Source organism: Heliangelus exortis, chromosome 9, assembly GCF_036169615.1.
Source record: "Heliangelus exortis chromosome 9, bHelExo1.hap1, whole genome shotgun sequence".
Lineage (NCBI taxonomy): Eukaryota > Metazoa > Chordata > Aves > Apodiformes > Trochilidae > Heliangelus > Heliangelus exortis.
This window is the reverse complement of record NC_092430.1, coordinates 14377184-14401867: the sequence shown is the minus strand read 5'-3', so window position 1 is coordinate 14401867 and position 24684 is coordinate 14377184. Positions and strand designations below refer to the sequence as shown.

Here is a 24684-nt window from a genome sequence, read left to right as displayed (position 1 = left end):
CTTTCCACTGCAAAGCTTTGTAAATACTTCAGATTTGAAAAACAAATATTTGATACAGAAAGCAGAACTGCAATTCAGTGCTCTACTGAATTAACTATTTCATGACAATAAAAGCCAGAAAGTTCATAAATTTGCTGCTGCTTTGATCTCATATCAACTGGTTTGCTCACCTGATTTTTGAAACACTGGGCTTTAAACACAGTGCCCAGTTCAGCTCACTCTCAGCACAAATCCTTTTTAGCATACTGTGCCGGCTACAGCCTTTGCTCCTTTATGCTCACCCCTCAGCTCGGGGGCCTCTTCCCAGTCACAGGCGTTAGACTCCCCTGATGTCCTGAAGGAAAAATGCCTGGTCCACAGCATGAAAAGCCATCCTAGAAACGTCTTCGCCCTAAACCGGCCTTTAGGATTTACTTTGAGCACCACCTCTCTTGCTCCTCTTGACCAGCCAAGAAGTGAATCGGCAGCACCCCTTTTCCCTCTCGAGAGGTTTCCCGGTGAGGGATGCTGGCAGGACAACCTCCCCGGCCCCGCACACAGCTCCGGGGAGCGGAGGCGGCATCCCCTGTTCCCCGGGGCTGGACGCGTATTTCCACCCAACGGGTGGTGGGGGGGAACACCCATTAGAGCGGAGCCTCCGCCAGCTGGAGGGAGGTGCCGGGCATCCCGCAGCTCCCTGGGGCCCGTGCAAGCACCGCCCGCCGGGTTGCTGCCCAGTGCAGCGGACGGGAGGGGCGAGGGCCCGGCCCAACTTCCGCCGCTGCCCGGCAGATTCCAGAAGGCGTTGGTCCGGTCTGGGTAGCAGCAGGAAGGGCGCTGGGGGTGAGCGGGGCGCTACGCGGGGAGGGGAACAGCCCCGGGGGTGGGAGGATGTGTTTGCCAGCGGGATGTGCCCCGCTCTGCGGCACAGAGGTACCGGCGGCGGCCGTTCCGAGCTGCCGGACGTGCCGGAGCTTAGAGACAGGCGCCGTAGTCCGATGCCCGCCTCCCCCGGGCAGCTGGGACCCGGTGTAGGGACAAGGAGAACCCCAGCGAAGGAGGCCCCGGCGAGGGGTGGGGATTTGAGGTGTCGGGAGCGGCGGCAGTCCCGGGGCGGGGGGGCGCTGCGTGCCCGCCCATCACGGCTTCACCCCTGGCCTGATGCCCTCGGCGAGCTCGGGACTTGCCGCCTCGCTGGCAGGAGGGACTGACCATCCCGGGCAGGGCCCTGCGGCGAGGGGTACCGCTACAGCAGCGGTCAGGTGCCACCTGATGATACTCAATAGTGTGCCAGTTCCAGACCCTAACGAGCTCCCTGCCTGGCTTCTCCCAGCAGATACCCGTTGTACAGTCCCAGACCTCCCCTCTCTTCGCTGTGCTCAGAAAGAGGAGCATGGCCTTACGTCACTCTGTTGAGATGGAACCTTACGAAGGCCCTGAGCCTGGAGACCTGATCGAGATCTTCCGGCCACATTACCAGCACTGGGCCCTCTACCTGGGGGACGGGTATGTCATCAACGTGACGCCTGTAGGTAAGGCTGGTGCAGCCCGACAGGGTACAGAGGGGACCTTGGGGTCACCATGAGCCATGTCTCTCTCTATGTGCCAGTGGACCCCCTGTGTAGATAGCCTTTCCCAGCGTCAGCCAGAAGTACCTCAGGTCTTGGAGGGGCCAGATGGGGTCTGCCTGGCTCACCCTCTCCCTGCCTTCCCCAGATGAAGGGCCCTCGGTTGCGCTGAGCAGTGCCAAGGCAGTGGTAAGTGGAAAGGCCCGGGTGAGGATGCAGCTTCTGAAGGAAGTGGTGGGAAGCAACACCTACCACATCAACAACAAGTACGACGCAAAGTACACTCCCCTCCCAGTGAAGGACATTATCCGGCGCGCGAAGCGCTTCATCAACCAGGAGGTGTCCTACGACGTGCTTGGCAACAACTGCGAGCACTTTGTGACAATGCTCCGCTACGGCGAGGGGGTTTCTGAGCAGGTAAGTGACATGGGGTAGCTCTGTGTGCCTCACAGTGTGCCTCACAGTGCACCTTCCTGCTGCTCTCTGTGAGCCCCTGGACCAGAGCACATCCTACAAGATGCCTGGGGACAGCAAAGCCCCAGGTGTGGGGTCCCGACCTTCATTGCCTCTGACTTCATTGGAGACCCTGGCCCAGGAGGGTCTGTATGGTCTCTCTGTACCCTGATAGTGCCCTCTTACTGAATGCCATAATCCAAGGATAAACATCCAGGTGTTGCCCTTTTGCTTATGGGACAGGTGTCTCTCATTCATTTAATTGCCTTGTTTATTTCTGCCCCCTCTTCACTGTGGTGCCTAGGGGTTAAAAAAAAAAAAAAAAAAAAACTTATCAAATTTCTAGCCTATGTTTCACTTTCCCTTTGCAGGTTGACAACACCATCACTGCTCTTGGCATTGCAACAGTTGTCCTTGGTGCCTTCTCCGTGATGGGCTTGCTCTGGAGCAGATCCAGAGAAAGAAAAAACTGATGGGCTGTTGGAATGAGCTTGAGCAGGGCAGGGAGCCCCTGGCCTGGAAGGACCCCGGACAGTTTGTGGCCACAGCTGCCCCTAGGACTTACTAACAACTGTGTCTCCCTTCCTGAGAGCAGAGCTGACCTGTTTACCACACCTGATTATATTTAATTGCATGTGATTTTTTTTTTCCTGGTAGTCTGAAAGCACTTACAAGCAAATTCTCCATCCTCATACTCTGGTGCACTGCTGAGGGCTGGCACAGACTTTCTACATGCATTCTGCTCTTAACAACTATATCCTGTGAGCTCTTCCTTTGAACAACTTATGTAAACCTTAACGTTTTTACTTTTTTTAATCAAAAGTAATTTTAAAGTATTGCTGAGGACTTACCATGTGTCCTCCAGCTGAGTGCCAGTGCAAGTGGGAAACCCCCAGGTTCCCAGGCCTCTGGAAGGGCAGACAAGGCATGGACTGTGTCTCAGAACCTGTGTCCACAGTGCCTAAACTGAGCTGCTTCTGTGAGGGCAGGAGGAAGGGAAGAAGAGCAGGTCTTGCAAGCTTTGTTCCTCTGTTTAACAGAGTGCTCTGCTTTTGAGGTGGTGTTTTGCTCAGTTTTTTCCTGCCTGTAAAGCATCTCTTTCTTTGGGTCCTCTGACTCTCTTTGGGAGCAAGCAGACTGGTTTGGGGGGATCTGAGAAAAAACCAGGCTACCTTCTCCTCTGACAGTTTGTTCCAGGTTAGAACTGCCGGGCCACTGAATTTTCCCTCTTCATCCCTGTAAGGGCAGTGATTGTTGGTATTGGACCTGATCACATTTACTAGAGGATATTTATGGTTTCTTCCAGCCCAAAATGTTTAGGAATTCTACTCTTTGGGCTGCCAAAGCACTGAAGTTTCAATAAAGACCACTATGGATTGCAAGAGCAGCAGGAACTTCTGCCCCCAGCAGGTGTGGCCATTGGCTCTTCATGGCCAGAAGTTAAATTTAAGCAGTTTGTAGCCCCAACCCAAGTAAGATCTTTCTCCAACCAGTGGGAAGGCAAAGCCAGGGTGCCTCTGGAGCTGTGGGCAGCATACCTGGAGAATTTGCCATTCAGCACCTATGCCCCATCTCCAAATTTACAGCACCCCACTATTTCCTTGTCACAGAGCTGACATGTGGCTTGTCTTAGAAAAAAAAGGTTTTGGAAAAGTGTGGTTTGTTACTCTTTCCAGGAGGATCTGACTCACAAGTTTGAAACTGTGTTACAGAAATTCAATCCTGTGTTGCTTTCCTTGCAGTCAGCTGCCTGGAATGTTAGAAGAGATGGGAGCAAAAGAGCTGTCTGTAAGAGACTTGCTATTTTCATCTGATCTTAATGTGTACACAACAGGGTCAGAAGCTTTTTTTAAACATCAGTTGCTTCAGTGTTTGAAATAACAAATCCAAGGCCTCTGGTTGTATTTTGTAGTGTCCTTACTATATTTAAATAAAATTTTTAAGAGTGGAAAATATACTGTAATAAAACTGAATCTGAAAGTAAATATACTGTAATAAAATTGAATCTGAAAGTCCTTTTTTGCTTCCTGCAAATGTAGTCAAAAGTTCTGTTATAGCTGAACTAATTAGGTGGTTGAACAGCTAACAGGAGGGAAGAGCGGGTAGGGTAGGGCACAGCTTCTTGTACCTGTGCAGCAGCTGTTGCCCAGAGCACATTAAATCCTTGCTTTGCATGACCTAGTTAATGCAAGAAGCCAAGGCTTAGCTCTGCTTTCTTCCACGTGACACCAAACATGGGCCAGGACTTAGCACAAACTGGGTGGGGGGTCATGTGCATGGCAGCTGTGCTGTCCTTTGACTTTGCAAGCTTAAGTGGGGCAGATCCTCACAGTCTGGTTGTACAGCAAGGTGTTAGCTTTAACCTCTCCTGTACTCAGATTATTAAGTCTGCAAAAACAGGCAAGGTAGAACTGCAATTCACTGCGGGGTGCAAGGAATCTGAACTTACTTCATCTGGGAAACTGGACTGTAGTTCTTGGAAACTGCAATATTCCACGTAACTTACGACTTTGCAGTTGTAAATGGGCCTCCCTGTGCAGTCAAGATTAGGTCACTTATTTTGAACTGCTTTTCCATCAAGCCCGGTGGGTGCACTGGCAGGATTTGCAAGAGCAGTGGCTGAAACATGGTGAAAGTGTGACATGGAACAATGGAGGTTGTTGCGTCACTATATTCAGGATTTTTGAGCCTTTGTAGGAGATGCTGGCAAGGCCTAAGACCTGCTGTTGCCATGGAGTAAAGTCAGGGTTGTTGTATACCAGTAGGTGAGAGAATAATCCTTGGCTGTGCTCTGGGGCACAAGCAGTGTGAGCCCGGCCTGGCCCTCGGTGGGTAGGGTTTTCTGCAGGAATTTCAACATCTGAATCTGGCACACACAGGTGGAAATGTGGTCTGTTCCAGGGAGGCTGCCAGTGGGGTCTCTCCTAGTCCTCATCGTCACAGTGTTCGTAGGTGGGGTTGATGTAAATCTCATCTGTGCCTTTTTCTACAAACTCTTTTGTGTTTATGGGAGGCCAGTCAGGATCCTTCTGCACCACCCCCTGCCACTTTCGGTACTGGCTCTTTGACTGGTACCCAGAGCAGGCTTTAATCAGCAGCCAGAGTTGCTTGTTCTGCAGGATTACATCCTGTGGAGTGACATGGTGCTGGGTCAGTGCTGCTGCCTTTCAGGGGGAGGAAGGACCTCTCGGGAACAAAAGCCACAAAAGCCATGCAACCCCCCCTGAGCCCCATGGCTATGTGCACTCCTCTTCAGTAATACATCTTCCAGATATTACCTTCCTCATCCAGAACTGGAAGGCTCTGCTTGGTCATACCAGGGCAACTCTGATTTCAGTTAAGCTGAAGGGGGTAATCAAAGGCCATGTTTACCCTCCTGGGACTGTAGGATGACTGAGCACAATACCTGGTGGTGGATGCCACCAGCCTGGACCCACAAAGCACTTCAGGGCTTAGTCATTACTGCAATGACTAGGTGACACTAAGGTGTCTGACCCATGCTGCAGTCTGCTCCCCTGCTCCTCATGGGAAGATGCTCTTCAGCTTGCTCCCTCTCTGAAGGCTTAAGAGATGTGGTCTGAATCATTTCTGGGGCTGCAGAAAATGTATTTGACTGAATCTCAAGTGGTGGGGGGGGAATAGTAAATAAGTAGTAGTAAATAAGTGGGGGGGAATAGTAAAAAAGGTCTGGAGGTTTGTGCTGTGACTGGAGGACACTGGCTGTAAATGGATAAATCAAGACCTGACCAGACACTGTTTCTGTTGACCCCAGGGAACAGGAGACAAATAAATGCACTCACCTCTATAAAAAAAGATATGCAAAAGGTGACCAATAGCATCAGTAAGACATAAACTCTCCAGATCACAGGAGTGCAAAGAAACTGTTGGAAAAGACACAAACATCAATTAGGTTTAAGTGCCTTGCCAAGATATACATCTGTTCTAATGATTTGAGAGGCTGACTAGCATTTTCCCAGTGGCAAGTGGGGAGGCAGTAGGAAGTGACAGTAATTCCTTGTCACAGAGATCTTGGAAGGTTTGATGCCAGATTGCCCATGGCATAGATCTGGCAAACTCCTCTCAGATATTTCAGATACTGCTGAAACCTGCAGATCAGGTGCCTGGGGCAGGATCTGGTGCCCAAATATTTCTCTGGAGCTTTAGGTAATACACAATGTGCAGCAACCCCTCTCTCTGTGTAGGCTGACCCTAATCAGAGGCCTCCACCCAAATCCATCCCCTGCAGGATGACTGGGGATGAGCTGCAGGGCTTGGCTGTTTTGATGTTGGGCAGCACAGCTGGAGGCAGCTGCCCATGCAGTGCCCTGGCTGAGTGCCATGGGGGACTGAGGCAGCCACAGCACCACATGAGCTCATGGTGCATGGGGGGAGGGGGAAAGAAGGAAGGGCAGGCAGCAGCTGGAGCTTCTCCAGCCAATAAGCAAAACCACAATCCACCCTATTGTGCTTTTCTGCCACAAAGAAAAGCTCAGAAAATTATAGGCACTTCTTTTCCCTGCTGCCACCGGTTCTTTAAAGAAGAGGAACAATACCTCATTAATCAAGCCCTTATCAGAAGGATGCCAGAGAAGTTTGAAAGGGTTGACCACTCAGCAGCAGATCAGCAAATTAATTTCTAAGATGACCATAGCTGTAGCTTCTGCTCTGTACTTTTAGGTAAAGAGCCAGCAAAATATGTGGCATGAAAAGGAAGTTCACATTCTGTTTGTGTTTACCTGCATGCCACTGTAGACAGCATCCATGTCAGCGAAGAAGAGGAAGAGGCAGATTGCAAGCTGGAGGGCCAGGAGGGCTGAAAATACATCTAGGGAAAGAAGAGCATTTGTGGACCTGGGAGGGAGGGGCATTGGTGACAAAACTCTGCAAATATACTGACAAGAGCCACAAATGCTAATACTGTAAAAGTATTTTGTAAAGTTACTGCCATCACATAAGCTGACTTTCTTCCCCCCTCCTAAAAGAAGAGATCTGGGAGTGAACTAGAAACTGGAGAAGCTGTTCCCCAGCAGCCTTTTGCAAAGCTCACCACCTACACTGTTTTTAGTTCCAGAAGTCATTTGGCACATTCTGATTCTTACACAGCCACAGAAACCTGCTTCAAAAGGGCACTGCTGTGAGCCACACCAGCAGCTCTACCCCTGCGCTCGCTCCTCCACATGCTCAGCCATTCACCAGGGCTGAAGGCAACAGAGGTGGATGCTTGCTCTCATGGGCTCCCTCCCAAGGAGGGCCAGATGCATCTGGTGGCTGTACCCATGCCTTACACTGGAAGAGTTTGGCTGGCTTTGCATCCTCTTCCAAAGTAGGAGGCCATAGAGTGATGGCAAATGGTTCAGATGTCCAAAGGTACCAAACTCCTGGCAATTACCAGGAGCTGAGCATCTTAAAACTGGCAGCTCCTGTGTTAAGATGGGAGCTTAGCCCATTGGGTTAACAGCTTAATCGGGTCAACAGCTCCCAATGGCAACCATCAGGATGGCCTCCTGGCAACCTTCTCACTGCCAGAGAAGAGCTGGGACAGAGCTGAGTGAGTGGCAAAACCAAAGGAACTGTCTTTTACTTCCTCCTAGGGACTGTCCCCAAGCAGGGATAAAACACAGAGGAGTGTTTCTCAGCTGACAGAGTTGTTTATCCTGCTTGCAGAGAAGCTTCTGGCCTCACCTGTCCTCTGCAGGTGATCAGTGCTCTGTAAAATGGGTCTGGGGCACACTTTTTATCAAAATACCTAACAAAATCAACTCTACTGAGATTAAGCAAAGTCCTGCCCTCCTGTCCATGAGCAAAAAGCTGAAATTGCAAAGGAGCCAACAGTCAAAAGACAGCTAGAAGAGCTACTCTGTAAAACTCAAACAGAAGAAGAAAGGTTATTGTGAGAGGATTGTAACAATGCTATCATCACAGGCTTTTCTATCTCATCTCTAGGATGTCAGGCAAGGTAAGATTGAATCTCAGGAGAAATCTTTTTGATGTGCCTATGTTGAAACAAATACATCTGATTCTCACATACTCTCTGTGTTCACAATTATACACAGCTCTGCACTAAATTTAGCCCATCATCCTCTAGAAAACACATATTTTCCAAATGAATATGCAGTCTCATTTTTTCAGCTCTGCTGCCTCTTATCTCAAGGAAGAAGCTAACATAAGCAGTGTGCATGGAGTTTTTTTTGAAATGGAGAAGTAGGAACTCACATACACCAACAATTATTTTACATGCCAGTAACTGGTGTGGGTACAGAAAAATCCACAGCATTCCATCCCTATCCACGGAACCCTGCTGGGGTTATTTTGGGGAAGGAACAGAAGCCTGAGGAGTACATGTTACTCCAGCTCTACTTACAGTTGGTGTAGATGGGCTTCCGAAAGGGCTTTCCCTTGGAAAAGATGAAGGCCACAATAATGCAGTTGATGGAAGACAGTGGCCACAGTGTAGTGTCTTCATAGCTGAGGACAGTGCTCTGGGCACTGCTGCTGGTACTGTTTCCCCCTTGGCTGCTAGGGGACACGGTCTGGTTCCCTGGAGAGCAGTGTCTGTAAGGTAACACCCAGCACTTTTTCCTGCACTCTCCAGCAACAGTAAGCTGTGAACAGCAGTTCCCTCTTCCCAACTCAGCCTACTATAATAACAAGGCATTACTCACAGGAGTGAAAACCATACATTAAAAAAACCAACCAAACAAACAAACAATAAAACCCCAACAACAACAGAAAACCCAAACAACAACACAAAAACCACCAAACCTTAAACAAAGCAAAATTAAAAAACTGTACAATGTTCTGGTTTGTGCCAAAATCTCATCTTTTAGATGGGCAATGACAGCTGCATGTGAGAGACATGGCTATGCAGCTGAGTGACCCAGCTGCTGCACACCACTCTGGCACACTCGCCTTGGGATTCATCCATGCAATGTCAAGGAAATGGCCCAGGTGAGCCCTGGCACCTGGGATCATCCCACTGAAACACCTTGCTGGGCCTCCCCCCTACCTGTTCATTGCTGCCTGATGATATGCTGGTCATTAATATATAATGTATGTACATAATACATAATATAAATTTGTCTCTGTAATGTGGAGGGACACTTTTTACCTGTCACCAACACAGAAATGAGCCAACTTCTGACCTTGTGACTCTTTGTTGAACCAACTTGGATTCCAGAAAAACCTGGCCTGAGGACTATTTCCAAGACCCCAGGAGAGAATAACACAAGGGATGGAGGGAGGTCCGCAGTGCCCCAAGACCTCAGCACCACCACCTCTCTCACATTTCAGACAGGCAGCAAGCTTCAGAGATGTTTGAAAAACATAAGTGTGTTAGTTACCTTTGGGCTGCCACTTTAGATTTCTGTCTGGCATCTACAGCCACCTAATTTTGTCTTGGCAACACTCTGCTGAGCATATCCACAGCTGAGAGAAGGGGGTGGGGTGGAAATTGTCCTGGTCAGGTCCCACATGCACCTGGCTGCAGGCCAGGTGAGGCTGGAGTGTCCCTGCACACAGCAGCACTGTGATCTGCAAGCTAGGGATCAGAGACCAAAAGAGGAACTTACCTCTGGCTGGCCAGCTCTACATACCAGGGCTGCTGCTTCACCAGGAGGAAGCCACAGGTTTGCATGATGATGGTAAAGCACACGTTGAGGATGATGGAGAGCAGCAAGGGAGGTGAGATGAGCTGGCCAGGAGGGCGATAAGGTGCCAGCTTTGGATAGGCTTCAGTCAAGCTCACTGGGGAGAAACCAGAAGTACTTGTAATCCTTGGCAGCCCAACTCGTCAGCATCCCTCTGCACTTGCTGGGCAAGCAGAGCTGCACGCAGACCCCCACACCATCTCATCACAGGTGAATGCTGCAAAGCCTGGCCATAATAAGTAACCAAGGAATAGCTTTGATCTCCACTGTTCAACCTCTTCTGAAATCTGCCCCCCCACACCCTCAAGAACCCCCCTGAAGAACGCAAAGAGAAAGTGGGGAACAACATCCTCGCTTGCAGATGGGGATCTCCAGTGGACTCAGAGCCATACCAGGTCTCATACAAGCAGCACACAAAAGGCCAGGAGCTGACATTAGACTGTCCAAAGCCCAATAACAGTCATCAGAGCAACTGCTCCTCTTCCAGTTGAGTCTCACATCCAAAACCCTATCTGTTATGTACAGACTACTGCAGCCATGTTTGAAAAAGACAAATCCCACACTCCAAGCTCTGGGAATTTCTCTACCATCAGTGCTTATGTTACTGACAGCAGAACTTGTCTCTTTGTTCAATTTTTAATGGGAAATGAAATCAACTATTTACACTCAGGCACTCAGACAGACACAGCTGGCTTCCCTGAGCTGCTTACTTGTTAGGCAAACCAGAAGGGTAATGATGACATCTTGTATCAAATACTGGTAATTCCCAAAGATTTGCAGTTGCTGTAACAAAATAAAAAGGTAGCATCACCTGAGAACCAATGACAACTTTGACAGTACCAACTGTAGCATCCAATCCTATTTCAGAGCAATGTCATGCCAGCAACAGCAGCCTCATGACTCTCATGCAGCCCTGTGAGGACCAGAAAGCCCAGCTTGCCAACTGACAGCTGCTTTCCACTGAACTCATTGTTAACTCCTAGCACCTGTGGGGAACCCAACATCAAAATGTGGCATTAGAATGTTTTTCCACACTCCTTCCAGCAGATATCAATGCCTCCTGGGCCACTCAGATCAGGTTATGCACTCCCAGCCTACAGCAATATCAATGACAGATATTCACTTTCTGCCAGGTCTTTGGGTAGTGAGAACACGGACAAAGTTGTTGTGCTCACACCGGTGGCCAGGGAAGCTGTCCCCATGTGGTAAACCACCAGTGCTCTGTTTGCCACTGAGGCCAGGACAAGCCTTGCAGGTCATTTGGCTTTCTGCCCATCATCCTCTGTGGGACCATGCATAGAAGATGTGCATGAACTGAGGCAAGAGAGTTGGGCCTGAATAAATCAATGCATTAATTTCCTTTTTTCTTTTAATGAATTAAAATTTTAGAGGATTCATCACACACTGGTGGTACGCAATGGTAATTTTTCTTTAACTACCTTCCTTCATCTGCCTGAGACACTTCTTTTTCAAGTTTTTTTCCTGCTGAGTGAGACAGCTGCTCCCCCAAAGCCCTCATTTTAGAGCAAGTCTTGCTCCCTGGCCTTCACCACCCAACAAGGCAGGACTCGCCCTCCTTCTAATTTAATTTCTTATTTTGGAAGAGGTGAAGTTTTATCACTGGGCTTTTCCCATGATTCACTGAGTCCCTACAACCAATACATCATCTGCAGGTAATTACCCAGCTTTTCACATCTTTGTTATTCCTTGAAGCAATGTATGCCTTTTCTTCCATGCTGAGTAGTACCACTAAAGATAAAAACCTGTAGTGAACACAGCTTATTGATGAAAGAGAGGCATGAAACACTTACCCAAAAGAGCAGAGCAGTACCGACAAACTGGATCAGGCCATAGAGGGTCAGGTATTTAACCACAGCAAAGGAAGCAACCAAAGCAGCTCGACCTTCCCTGCTCAAAACAGAAAACAAAGCTAAAAAAATCCACTTACAGATAAAGTACTGTGGCTTTAACGGTACAGATGGTTTCTGCTTTTAGGGTCTCTAAGAAAAATAGACAACAGTTCAAATTCCACAGGCAAATATTTTTGCCTTAAGGTACTGCAAAGCTATTTAACCACTCTTCATCTGCAGTGTTTTGTTTCTTTCCTTTTATTCTGCAGCTATGATTTTAATACCTGGATTAAGATGCTGTTGCATTTTTATTACTAATTTCCTCAACAGTTCTGGGAATCAAGAGCATTTCTACACAAATCGGTAATTGTCTTCACTTATATCTGGCTAAATGGCATTATTACTGGCTGCTCCATGACTATGTGCAGCATATGGATATATGCTTTTATCAGTAATGACAAGCAAATTCTGTGGTCACTGGTATAGTTGCCCTTTTTTGTGACTCTACTCTGTACTTGTTTAAAAAATATCCACTATGGGTAATGCTCTCCCAAAAACCACAAAAAGTCTCTAAGCATTGGAATTTGAGGATCAAATCCAATTCAAAAACACTTCTACTGTATTTTATAAAATTACTGAGGAATTAGGCTTGCTTATCAGCATTTTTGAGAGCAGCGCAGTCCCTGAAACTGAGCTCAGAGCTGGCAGCAGCACCCTGCACACTCACCTGATCAGCTCCGGCACACACTGGATGTTTGGGATCTGGGAAGTGAAAGGTGAGGCCACGGATGCCTCCTGCTCTGACAGCGATATCCCTGCATGGGCCATTTTCAGAGCCTGAAATACATGGAAGGCAGAAGATGGGGAGACATCCATCCACCTGTGCAGCAAGTTTACTGCTACTTTACAGGTTTTGCTTCAAGCGCCCTTTGTAATTGATCTTACTCTATTCTGTCACCCAGCTGATCTCATTTTCCAGATATCTTCCTTTCCCTGGAGCTTAAATATTGCTTTTGTCCATTTAATCCCATTATAACTCTTTACAGTCCTTTGAACTACACTGTATGCTGTTTCTCACACTGGAGTTTGTGTATACCTCTCCTGTTAAACAGTCTTCTAAACTAAAATTAAATTACCCTTTTATCCTCTTCTTATTCCTCTCAATCTCCTGTTCATATTTCTTTTGTTGCTCTCTTATGAGCTCCCTGACTTTGTCACCTCTGCTCAAGTATAGGCTGATTTACAACATATACAAAGCAAGCTAATACACTATTATAAATTTATATTATTATAATGTTTTAATAATATTTTATTTTTATATATCTTACTAAATGGATTATAATATGCAATATATTATAATACTATAACAGTATAATTATTATTCTTATGGCTAAGACCCTAAAATTTGAAATGTGTAAGAAGAGGTCTCCTGCCCCTATTTCTAGGGGGTGGGGGGGAGGAACAAAAATGGCAATTCTACATTACCATGTATGCTGGTATAAAAAAAGCATGTGTAGGTAATATTTTATAGTGACATTCTGACCAAGTGTCCCCAGGGACTAATGTGGGAAATACTGGTGACACATGGTGTTGGGCAGCCTCTCATCACAGCATTCCTTAGGCTGAAAGAGAGGAAATTTAACAGGAACAGGAGATGAATTCCAACATACCCCACAGTCATTGGCACCATCACCGCACATGCCCACGTAGTAACTGGTGAAGGAAGAAGAAGGGAAACACATCAGCCTTTCAGGTAGCTGATCCCATGGTAGAGAACCTGCTGGCTTAGTGCTGCAGGTATATCAGACAGAGATTCATGTTAGCCCTGGAGAATGTGGTGGCTGTTTCCAGAGGGCAATTTGTATGTGGGGAGAGAATGGGGTAGAGTTGCACTATGCAAAATTAGGAATAAGTTTTGAAACAGGAAGTAACAGGGAAGAGAATGCTACCAATTTATTCCAGACAATGTTTCCCTTCTGGTACCAGGAGCCTGCAGATACTCCTGATGCAGAGGGATCCCTGTAGGTGAACTGAGAGGAAGGTGGCCATAAAGGACTCAAACAGGGATTGTGTGTGGAGGAAGGAAAGTTTGGAAAATTGGGCCTGGAGCAGCGCTAGCTGGGACAATTAAACTTCAAACAAGATGTGTTGTTGGCTTGTTTCAAAAAGAAAGCAGAAGTGAACCTTACTTGAGTTTCTGAAGCTCCTCAATGAGGCTGGACTTCTGGCCGGGAGACATCCTAGCAAAGACAGTTGCATTCACTAGTATCTGCAAGAAAGAGCAATGGCTGCCTGGGGCAGGCATCCATGCCTCCACCACTGCACCAAGGCTAGGTCAGGCTTCCCTACACATTCATAAAAGCCCCTAATACTGTCTCAAATCCCCTGCCATGGCTTTGCTACCCTTAGGGTTCAGGTTTCCTCTAACATCTGATCTATCCTGCTCTGGTTTCTGCCTCACCTCTCTGTAGGAGGTGCTGGAAGCCAGCAATTACCACATGCTCTGCAGCAGCCTGTAGAGCAGCAAGGTATTGCAAGTGTTTCTCAAGTGCAGAGCAGATGGTTGATGACAGCAGCAATAACAATGCTCAGCCTGAACTTTCTCCTACCTGAAAATCTGTTCAGAGAGTATAAAGCCCAAAAGTCTGTCCCCGCATCAGCTATTTTATGGACCTGGGGAAAGAAGTTAAAGCTTTGTGCTGCTAGATGTGGGTATTTTGTGTTTCTGATGCCCCTACTGAGGAGAAGGCATTGCCAACTATGGTAGGTGGTACATGGGATTAGAGCTGATGTGTTTAATTAAACTGAAATTGAGAAGGTGACCAGAGAGTAACTCCACCTTGCAGCTGCTCACAGCACCACAGCCACCCCTGTCAGTTGAAGCCTTAGAAGATGCCAAAAGCAAGCTGTTTAGGTTAAACCCAAGACACAGTTGGACCCTGGCTGGAGTTGCCAAAATTTGAAATGACAACACTGCAGCTACTGACAGACAAACACCTTTCTCCAGCTGGAATACCACTGCACTTAATGAAACAGGGAGAGCAAGCAAGTGCTTTGTTTCCTCTAAACTTACTTTTGGCAGCAAGTTGTAGAAGTGCTTTATAATAATCTGATAGGAGTTTCCATTCATTGCAAAATGGTAGTTGCAGGTTTCTCCTTCCAAGGTAATTTTTTCCTCACTATTAGCACATACCTCCTAGGAATAAGACAGCACTTATTCTCAGACTGAGGTCATAACATGCCACTTCACTTCCACCTCATCAGCCTCCCACCAGGCAACCAGGGACACAGTCTTCCACAGCATCCTTTTGTAAAGCTTTACACCTGGCAGTACTTGATTTTCTAGCTGTGTTTCCACACATAACTAATCTTTGTTAGCTAGAGGCTGCTAGTTTAGACACCAAAGTTTGGGCCAGCAAATAGTTACACAGACAAGTATGTATACTTGCATTAATTTGCACATTCCCAGCATGACTGAAGTGCCTGCTGCATCTGCAAACCCTTGCTGGTTATTTGTGTAGTTATTTTGCATGTTGCCCTGAGCAAAGAGCCATTGTATTATTTCTCCCTAACTGGCACATGGTCCATACCACACCCCCATATATACTGGGGTAGATACAAAACTAGCCCCAAGGTTTCCTCTGTTCCTCAGAGCTACTTCCCAATCCCTATCAAGGAGTGCAGGCCTAGGGAGCCTGGGCATTAGACACTAAGTAGACATTAAAAGCTTCCTTAATTCCCCCTGACACCCAAAAGCAACGATCCCTGGCTGTGCTTACAGGGGCAGCAGCTGTGTTTGCTTTGCTGTCTTCTGCCAATCGCCAAGCAATGGAAGCTGGAGCAGAGCCCTCTGGTTCATTTGCTTCGATGAGGATAACTTTGCTGCCCACGTGAATCATACCAGCATTCCTGGCCACTGTGACAGCTGTCTGCAGGTTGTCCCCTGCAAGGATAGTGGAGAAGCAGGCTCCTCACATCTTCCATAGGATGGTGACATCCCAGGCAGATACTGTGGATGTGCAATGGAGGATGCTGGAGGAGTCAATCTCTCCTGTGTACCCGTGGGATCCAGCACAGCCCCAGGAGGAGCCAGGGGGGGATTTACCTGTGACCATAACACTCCTGATGTGGGCAGCAGCCAGTTCCTGTAGCACCAGCTTCGTCTCCTCCTTCAGGCGGTTCTCCATTACCAGAAGGCCCAGAAATGCCAGCCCAGACTCTGCCTCTTCTCTTGGAGCAAGGAGAGAAACATATGTGCTGTTTACCAGGGACAGCACAGGAAGCAAGACTCTTCCTGTGGTTTTTGTTTGACAGAAAAGCCATGCTCAGTGGGAAACACGCTTGCTCTGCAGGGAAACACATCTGCTGTGAGGCTGAGACAAGCAGTGCTCAACAAGCACCAACATTTCTGCAGCTTAAGCCAAGCTCCTGATCTGCTCTGGGAAGGAGCAACACAGCAGAGATGTTTGTGCAGAGAGAGGGACAGGGGTTTGCTGGAACTTGCTGGCTGAAACTCGCAGATTACAGCATACAGAATTTCTAGTGCAGTCCCAACCCACTGCTGTACAATCAGCTTGCTTTACCCTTTGACAACAGATTTCTGAAATTCAGCTCAGTGAACCTTGCAAGAGCAGTAGCAAAGCAGGCAATGAGCAGTGTAAGTAGCATCTGCTGAGAGAAAGATGTTACATGGTAAAGGCTTCCTCTGGCAGGAGTGGAGGGGAAGTTCTGGAGCAGGTTGTAACAAGCAGATAGGAAAGCAACCTCAGAGGGATACCAGGGGCTCAGCAGCACACCTCACCTCTCTAGGTTTCTCACGTCCACATCCTTTCCTAGGTTTAACACTTTATGGGCCAGTGCAATGACTCTGAAGCCTTGGCTTGTGTACGTCTTAAGCTCCTTTAAGAAATCAGCTGGGACTGTTTACAGGGGAAAAAAAAGTCTTTCATGGTTAGACCCTTCCGTCATTGCAGATTCCTTTCTTGGGGTTCAATGGCTGTCCTTTGAGCTACTTTGAAGCCTCAGTTATAGCACTGTTGCCTGTTGTCACGGAAGTCAGTTATTCTGTACTAAGGTTGTGTAACTGCTCACTTCAGTGATTCACTTGTATATTTAATAATTTTAAATGCAAGTTAAGGTCCAGATAGACAAGATTAATTACTGGGCAGAGAACAAACATCTGACTTAGTAATTCTATCCAAAGCTGCATACATGCTGAGTGCCTGAGGAAATAGCTTATATCTTTCTGACTTACTGTGACAATTCTCCCAAATCCTAAATTTTCAATTCTCTAATCATTCCCATGATGCTAAACGCAAAGAGTTCCTTTTAACTTTGCAGTATTTTCTACTCACTATGTATTGCAATCACAGCTTTATAGTGTAGTGCCCAATTATTCATTAAGCTGTAATCAATACAGAAACAATCAAGACAGGATAAGAGGAGCTATTTAGAAACATGAGGAAGTGGAACATAATTTTGAAGGCATTTTTCTTGTTCATGTTAATTTGTTTGGAGGTTTGTGTCATTAGATCTTAGGTAGTTCTAAACTAATCTTTCAGATGGTCTTTAAAACAATTTCCACCTGTTTTGAGGTCAGTGCCACCTGAAATAACAAACCGTGGAACGACAAACCATTGGTACTGTGTTTGCATGGCATGCTTTTGAAGTATCCAGTGAATGTGATCCGAGTTTCAAGTTTGCAGACAAATTTGAGTACAGGCCTATAAAATTGGTCACATAAAAAAAAAGAAAGGCCCTGTGTTTACTTGCAAAGAAAGGACAGAAGTCTTGGCTTGAATATTAATACCAATTATCCTTAATAATAGTAATTTGCATGTCCACAGCAAGTTTCCTATCGCTGAGATTTAAAGCTTTTGCAAGCTGGGTCAGTAACTCAATGCTGAATTTCCAGGGCAATAAATTAGCAGGGAATTTAAGAACTTGGGCAGCACAACACAGTTGCTGTGGCACATGTAATTACCATGATCCTATATCTGCTCTGGGGATTTTGGTAAATAACATTTTTTATGCACTGTATCTTCAGGTGATGAAAGTCAGCTGAAGGATGTACATGGGCTGAACCTCACACTGTGAATCTTTAAATTACAAACAATCAATGAAAAGTCATTTGTAGTATTAACTAAGGACATTTAACCAGCCCAAGGCTTGCTTATGACAGGAGTCATCTGCATGCAGTTGCAGTATGGCCAGTGGGAAAAGTGAGTGCTGGAAGCCTTTTAGGATTTAGAATACCCCAACATAAGCTCTGGTTTGGATTAAGTCTGGATAAACAATATAACATTGCCCTGTCCCAATTCTATACCTGTTTCTTGTTTACAAAAGCTGGACACTATTTCTGGTGCTCCTTTCATATATAGGTCGTAGTGCTCCTCCCCAATCTTCTGTGAAACAACAGACATCCTCTGCAGCCCAGAAGAAAATGGGAATTGATGTAGGATTAATATTCCTTCCACAGGAACCTGAGAGGCGCAGTAAAGTGAGATGTTATTTGAGTCATTGATTAGATAAAGGAAATCCATTCTGAGCTTCATCTCATTCAAGCCTTTCTTGCTAAGGTGATTTATTATTAATAGGAGATTATTTCAATTCTGCTGCCTTCTGGCTACGGCATCAGATCACTCATTACAAGCTTAGGAATCATAGTCTCAACAACTCTGTCTTCCCCCTGTAATTCACAAGAATGCTTTTCTTTATATTTAACTGGTTTTCCACGCTTTCTCCCCTCATTTCTCTTAACTTCATATCAATGTAATATTCCTAGAAAAGTCCTGGGAACTAAAATTTGATGTATTATGGAGACGTTACCATGGGAACAGAGCAAACCTAGAAACAAGATTGATTTCCTTGTTGCTACAGCACTGTCCTCCTGGTACTGCTAGCAGAAATCACACTGTGCACCGGGAGGATGCTGGCTGCTTCAGTATAGGACTGGAAACATAATAATTTTCAATTGTCAAAACTTGGAGCTTGCAAAATGTACTTTTAAGAGAAAGAGTGAAGCAAAGAACACTGTGCTTTGGGGTGGTGCTGGTAGATCTTCTAGAGGGGTTGCATGACCATTAGCAGCATATGGTCCCTATATCCATGTTTCTAGTGGTAATGCCCTGTCCTTACATTGCCTCCTCCTGCAGCTGAACTCATGCTTTCTTCTGTTTACATGGTTTCTCTGCATTAGTTTCTACTTAAAATGATTGTGCAGTTTCAGTTTGCCAGCAGCTTTACAAACTCAGAGGCACCTGTGCCTTTTATTAGTGCAAATAGTGGAGGTAGAAATGAGAAGATTTTAAGGCCCATTAAGTTCTTTAGATGCCACTTTGTAGCAGCATCTCTACTTTCATCAGATTTTGCTTTTCTGGTCCTATGATTCCAGGGTGTTTTGGGGGAAGATGCAAGAGTGGTTGAAAGGTATTTTGCAACTGCTAGCCCAGATAAATGGTGTGTGTGCTAGGAGTCTGCATATACTGCAGGCTGAAAACATAGAACAATAATTCTCAGAAAGAACTGGACTTACATTTCTGGCTTTTGGGCCCGGTCTAACGATGCATCTATTGAGAGCACCAACACCATCCTGAGCTGTGCTGGAGTCATCTATCTCCTGTACAAGGAAAAGTGTTATTTCTTGTTCTTTTTCTTTGGCTTCACACCTGTCTGTTAAAAATCGGGGGCAGCAGCATGCTTCCCCCTTACTGTTGGAACTCACTTGCAGAAGTGTTTTGCTATGATCATAAAATATTTAGGATTAGAAGGGACCTCAAAGATCCTGAAGATCCACCCTCCTGCATAGGCAGGGACACCTCCCAGTAGACCAGGTTGCACAAATCTTTATCCAATTTGGCCTTAAATATCCCAGTGATGGGGCATCTAACATGTTCCTATTCATTGTCAGTGACAACCTCCCTGCGGCCTTGTCCACAGCAGAAGCCTACATGGCCCTGTGTCAAATTTCGGTTTCTCAAGTTCCATATAAATTCAATTGCATATCAATTATGAATACGAAAATAAATAATTATCCTTATCTACCTGGTTTTATCTTCCAGTTTCCTGTTTTGAAAAGACTCTCACAGATGTTCTGTGCAGGAACAGGGTGGCAATTTTCAGTGTAGGGTGAGCCCTCCAGCTTTGGTACTTTACATGCTGCCAAGGCCTGTTCAGACTCACAGTCTCCTTCTGCAGTCTTGTGGCTCTGCTGCTGCCTGCTCTTCCACAGGAGCAAGCCTCAGCCTGATGCCTTCCCACAGTGCTGCTGGAAGAGCTGCCACCAGTTTTACTTACTGATTAACCACTCTCAAGCAAAAAGTTGAAGGAAAAAGATGATGAGGCAGTTAACTGCAGAGACCCAAAACCCCTCCAGTCTAGGATGAGGAAGGGAAAAGTGCAGTCCCTTTCCTTCTTGTGCCTCCTCCTATCCTACTCTCACCCAAGAAACTCTCCTTCCTTGTGGATGAACCCACAAGGCTCAATCACTCACATCCTCCCCAGGTCTCTTTGAGACTTGCTGTTCACTCAGCTAGAGGCTCCAGCCTTAGTTCCTCCATGGGGGTGTCCTTTTGCTATAACAGCAAGCCTTCAGCTTAAGGGCATAAAAACCTGCCTGTGTGTTCCTTGGCTGACTTGCATTCTCTGCATCACATGGCCAATGGTGTGGCCTGATCAACAGCTTCCAGAAAACAGTAACCGGGCTCCCCCTCTGCTTCCTTATACTCCAGTGTTTCCAAATCAAATTAAGAGAGTTAATGCAGGCACCCCCAAGGAAACTGACTTATGGACTTAAAAAAGCAGCTGAGGTGCTGCAAATCTGTCACGAGGTAACACAACTAAAGGAGCAAATTTAAGATGCTCTGACCAGGACTGCAAACGGGTTTCCCCTGCAGGCATGTATTTGAGCTTCACTTGTGAGCTTAACACCACGGGCTTATTGGGTGTGTCTGTGCTTTGGATGTTTGCAGAGGATGCAAGTCACATTACCCAGTGTGTGCCCTCAAACATTTTCAGGTCCAGAGGGTCTCCCTGAATCTTCTTATCCAAGGCAACCAGTGAATGACAGCTTGCCATGGCTCCACACAGGGGGCCCCAGGGCAGAGGAGTGCTGGATGGGTACTTCTGGATTTTCTGGAAACTGATTAAAAGCAGAAGGTTAGTGGGACCACTTATAAGAGGATGCAGAGACACAAGTCCTCAGCTAGGGCATACAGATGCTGCTCTGCTGTTTTCAGTAGAGCTGAGCCCATTAACTTCAAGCAACATTCTGTCCTTACAGCCCAAATTAACAGTTCAGATGCATTCAGGACACCAAAAAGTAGCAAATAATTAACTGGCACAAGTTCAACTTGATGTGAAGCAATGGAGACAGTAAAACACCCAACAGTTTCTTCCTTCAGGCAGCCTCAAGGTTCATTGCCTTTTTAGCAGCAGAGTATGGACTGAACATGGGCTGGGCTGGGCTGGTTGAGGGCTCTTACAGTTCAACATAGAAATTATTTCTCAGAGTCCTCTCTTCTCACAGACACACACATTTCAATTTAAGAAACTGGCTGGCTGACAAGCTGTGCCTGCCAGACCACAGCACAGCCCAAAACCATTCAGGCTGGCATGTGAAGGATAAATTTAAATAGATTTTATTTGTCTTTGATCACCTCTAGCATCCCCTGTTTCTAACATGGGCACAGTGAAATAAAAAAGGAAGCAAGCAGTGTTAATAGTTCACAGCTATGTTAAAAAGAACAATGAACCCTGGAACCTATTGTCCCTCTGGAGCAGAGTCTGTTCTGCTTCCAGCAAATTATACTTTGTTCTCATCCTGGCCATAATTGGCTTATTAATTAATACTTGAGATACTGTGAAACTGCTAAACATCACATAAAGCCAGAAAACATTTATATCTTATTAAACATTCAGTAAGATATTTTGTAAGATGAGTGAAATGCCTTTACTGTCATTGCCTTGCAGTATTCATCTTAGGTGGACAGCAAGTCTTACATGTTTAAAAATGTGACCACTTAAGAAAGAGGAACTATGCAAATAGACTAGTGAGATCAATGCAGACAGCAATAGCTCCTCCCTGTGTTGGGTAGCCATCAGCACTGGCTCCCAGCTGGGGGCAGATTGGCATGCTTGCAAAGAGAGCTTTATGTTTTCATACCTTACAGGGTAACATTTGTTACCTGAATTTCTTTGGGTATATGGGTCCAGTTTTATTCTGCTGCTTATGTGAACAGATGCTACCTGCAAGGCTACCTCAGTGGAAATCACCCTGGCATTGCACAAGCTGTCTGCCTTTTAGCAGGCTCCCAGCCTGTTCAACATGCACCTATTCCATGTGGCCTCCCTGATGCACTGGAGAAGGGCCAAGAAGAGATTGTACCATGTGCCTACAATTTGGTCCCACTGGAAGAGTATTTTATTGGTTGACACTCATTAATTTCTTCTTATTAATTTGCATCAGATACTAATTTTCTCTCTGTCCTTTGAGGAAATATCTGGAATGTGATTTTTCTCCTCTCACAAAGAATTAATCCTATAATTCATTACGGCACAGTTACTTCTGTGGTGTTGAAGTATCTGATACATTAACAACTACTAATGATAACTTGGAAGTAGATACAGGGGGTGTGATCTGTCCTGGCCACTGCAAAAGATTAATATTTTGATTTTAGCATAACAAGAACTGCAGAGCTTAGTTCTGTTATTATATTATAGTAACATTAATTAAATAGTGTAATTGTGAATATTGTCAAGTTTAATGTTTATGTGGTGGCTATTTCTTAAGAATTTCAAGGGTCTTTAGGATTGGAATCGAGATGGAACCTGCCAAGGGTTCGAGTCCCTAGGGACACCTGATATTTTCAGGTTTGATCTGTGGTCTCACAGATTTTTCACAGTATTAACAGAAGATGAGATCCAACAGTAGGCAACACTTAATTTCAACAGAAGGACTATTATCCTAACATTTAATGATCAAAGGTTTATTGACTAGATTAATAACATTTATTGAACTGTGTTGTGAATGACATAGTTGAAAAGGTCTGTTCACATTCTCCAAATCCCCTCAGGATAATTAAAAGCTCTCATGCTGCTGCTGACTTTTGTTTGTCTTGAATTAGCAGTGATCATTGGGGTCACACCTGCCACAGCAGTAACCAAATGCTGGAGCTGAGCAGGGAAGAGGAACACCCAAGGCACTGTGCGACCCCAAACACACCCAGGCATCTCTTGCTGCACGTTGTTTGCTGTCTCTCCATATCCTATGCAATTGCCTCCCTCCTAACTAGACATTTGGGCAGTATGTTCACAGTGGAGATTAGTCCTTGCTAAATGAGATCCTTCCTTACCTGCTTCCCTCAGAAGGGATGATGCCCCACAGGTCCAGTCCATCTTCTGTCAGAGTGCCTGTCTAAAGTTAAATACATATCTAGTTACCTTGCTATTGCCCACTAATTCCCCTGGGCATTCCCCAGAGGTCCTTCCCAGGCTCCTAAGCAGGGCAAGGAAAGCCTCCACCCACAGTGTGACCCTGCTGCATGGGCACCAGGACAGGATTTTTCTCCAGGGTTAGAGCAGGGATAGATGGGCTGGAGAAAAAATATCCCATGTTCCTAGCAGCCCCCAGAATCTTTCGGTGCCCCAGGAAGCTCCTTACTTTGTCAAAACAAACAAGGTTGATTTGCCCACAGATATTAATCCTCTGTGGGCTGATGCAGAAAATCTTCTTTTTCTTCAGCCTCCTTTGGGCATAAACAGTGCCTGTTGTCAAGGCAGCAGGGATAGCGGGAGGCACAGCCACCGTAAAGAGGAGGAGGGCCATAGTCACCACATCTGTCACTGGCTTCTGCAAACAGCAAGAGGAACAGGGGTTGATGGTTTGGGAATAGGCTCCTGGCCCTGCTGCCACTACTCTGGGTGTCCAACCCTCCTGCCCAGCTCTGTCCTTGGGGATAACAGATTTACTCTCCCATCACCCCAATTTCTGGAATCTGAAAACTGAATTACAGAGATGAACAATATTCCAAGGATCTTGAGTGACCAAGGGGTCAGAGCTGGCACCTGCAGTAGCACAGACACATCCCTAATAAATACCTTGTGGGACACAAACACACACACGGTGTAGATGAGTCCAAACATGCCAATGGCAGAGAGGCCTAAGATGAACTTGAAGGCATCCCTGTAGAGTTTGAAATTCACTGGCTTGGGGTAAAGAATGGATCTCACCAGGTCACCTTTAGCTGTATTGAACCCTGTGTGAAGACACATGCCATACATTGAACAGATGACATAGTGACATAGTATCACATCAGTGCTGTTCAAAAACAGGTAACATTGCACAGATATCAGCCATTAGATGGCAACAAACACTTCCTGGGGACAGGAGACCTGTGCTAGACTTGAAGAAAAGAAACCAGCTCTTCTACCAGCCTCCAGGGCTGCTGCTTCCCCCCTGCTCATTAGCTAATGGTGAAAGTAATACCAGTCTGCAGCACGATGGCTCTTGCTGGTCCTCTGCCTGTGGGCTTCGTCTGTATGACTTCTGTCCCACAGAAGAGGACGTGTCTGCGGTAGTCTTCCATGCTATGGGTTTTCCAAGGCATTGGACTCTCCACGTAGGGCAATGGGGTTTTAGTCACTGGAATGCTTTCACCTAGGAACAGTAGGATGTGGCTTCACTTAAAGGGGATTTGAGAGTCTATCCAATTCTGCATATTAGAAGGTGAGAACAGCTTTTAGGTGTTCAAGCTTGCTTGACTAATTAGCTTGCTTACATACCTACACATATGGATTTATAGTGACAGCCCTTGTAGTTTTCATTTCAGAGTACATCAGATGGTTTCTCTGAGCATTTTGTATCAAGATGCTGGGATCAGATTTTGCCCCTGAATCAAGTTCATGCCTTGTGGGGGCTTAATGTTTACATATCACTCTGACCCCATCACATCTGACTTTGCCCGCTCAAACAGAACTGCTGCAAGATAACAATCCAAAACTGAAAAAATACACATTCAGTGTATTTGAGTATTTTCATGTTCTACTCCTGACAGTATATTAATCCTACTTCTTTTTTAATGTGGATAAGAAATGCATATTACACAGTGTTCAAAAGCCCAAGACAATGGAATTATTCAAGCCACAGTTTTTTCACCTGCTTCTGCACACTATTCTAATAAATAGTAAACA

The 24684-nt window shown here is 46.1% G+C and overlaps 2 protein-coding genes across 6 annotated transcripts in view; one reads left to right on the top strand and one right to left on the bottom strand.

Annotated features, from left to right (window-relative positions):
• Positions 1-629: 629 nt before the first annotated feature.
• On the top strand, positions 630-3968 carry PLAAT1 (phospholipase A and acyltransferase 1). 2 transcript variants are annotated; one of them, XM_071752284.1, is made up of 4 exons: positions 630-822; positions 1313-1511; positions 1696-1964; positions 2372-3968. In XM_071752284.1, the coding sequence occupies exons 2-4, from the start codon at positions 1373-1375 to the stop codon at positions 2471-2473; spliced, it is 510 nt and encodes a 169-aa protein (XP_071608385.1). In that variant the 5' UTR covers positions 630-822; positions 1313-1372; the 3' UTR covers positions 2474-3968. The 2 variants fall into 2 exon arrangements, with proteins under 2 accessions (XP_071608385.1, XP_071608386.1); XM_071752285.1 differs by having other exon boundaries at positions 666-822; positions 1316-1511.
• ATP13A5 (ATPase 13A5) overlaps positions 3900-24684 on the bottom strand; it is a 34650-nt gene continuing 13865 nt past the window's right edge. For 2 of the 4 annotated variants that reach the window (XM_071752257.1, XM_071752258.1), the window contains exons 10-30: positions 23981-24151; positions 23593-23750; positions 23156-23344; positions 22848-22909; positions 20485-20635; positions 19031-19114; positions 17822-17978; positions 16298-16415; positions 15602-15726; positions 15276-15439; positions 14570-14692; positions 13686-13765; positions 13167-13209; positions 12224-12333; positions 11458-11554; positions 10357-10429; positions 9569-9743; positions 8362-8552; positions 6737-6825; positions 5801-5881; positions 3900-5128 (exon numbers count right to left, since the gene is read on the bottom strand). In XM_071752257.1, coding sequence (XP_071608358.1) covers positions 4925-5128; positions 5801-5881; positions 6737-6825; positions 8362-8552; positions 9569-9743; positions 10357-10429; positions 11458-11554; positions 12224-12333; positions 13167-13209; positions 13686-13765; positions 14570-14692; positions 15276-15439; positions 15602-15726; positions 16298-16415; positions 17822-17978; positions 19031-19114; positions 20485-20635; positions 22848-22909; positions 23156-23344; positions 23593-23750; positions 23981-24151 — 2645 coding nt within the window. In that variant the 3' untranslated portion in view covers positions 3900-4924. Of the gene's footprint in view, positions 5129-5800; positions 5882-6736; positions 6893-8361; positions 8553-9568; positions 9744-10356; positions 10430-11457; positions 11555-12223; positions 12334-13166; positions 13210-13685; positions 13766-14569; positions 14693-15275; positions 15440-15601; positions 15727-16297; positions 16416-17821; positions 17979-19030; positions 19115-20484; positions 20636-22847; positions 22910-23155; positions 23345-23592; positions 23751-23980; positions 24152-24684 lie in introns of those variants that run through there. The other 2 variants (XM_071752259.1, XM_071752260.1) reach the window with 2 other exon arrangements.

Excerpts from the sequence above, each read along its gene's own strand:
- PLAAT1 (XM_071752284.1), top strand. The coding sequence starts at position 1,373 with ATGGCCTTACGTCACTCTGTTGAGATGGAACCTTACGAAGGCCCTGAG. Across the intron at positions 1,512-1,695 it reads CATCAACGTGACGCCTGTAG|ATGAAGGGCCCTCGGTTGCG; the intron begins GTAAGGCTGGTG and ends TGCCTTCCCCAG. Across the intron at positions 1,965-2,371 it reads GCGAGGGGGTTTCTGAGCAG|GTTGACAACACCATCACTGC; the intron begins GTAAGTGACATG and ends TTCCCTTTGCAG.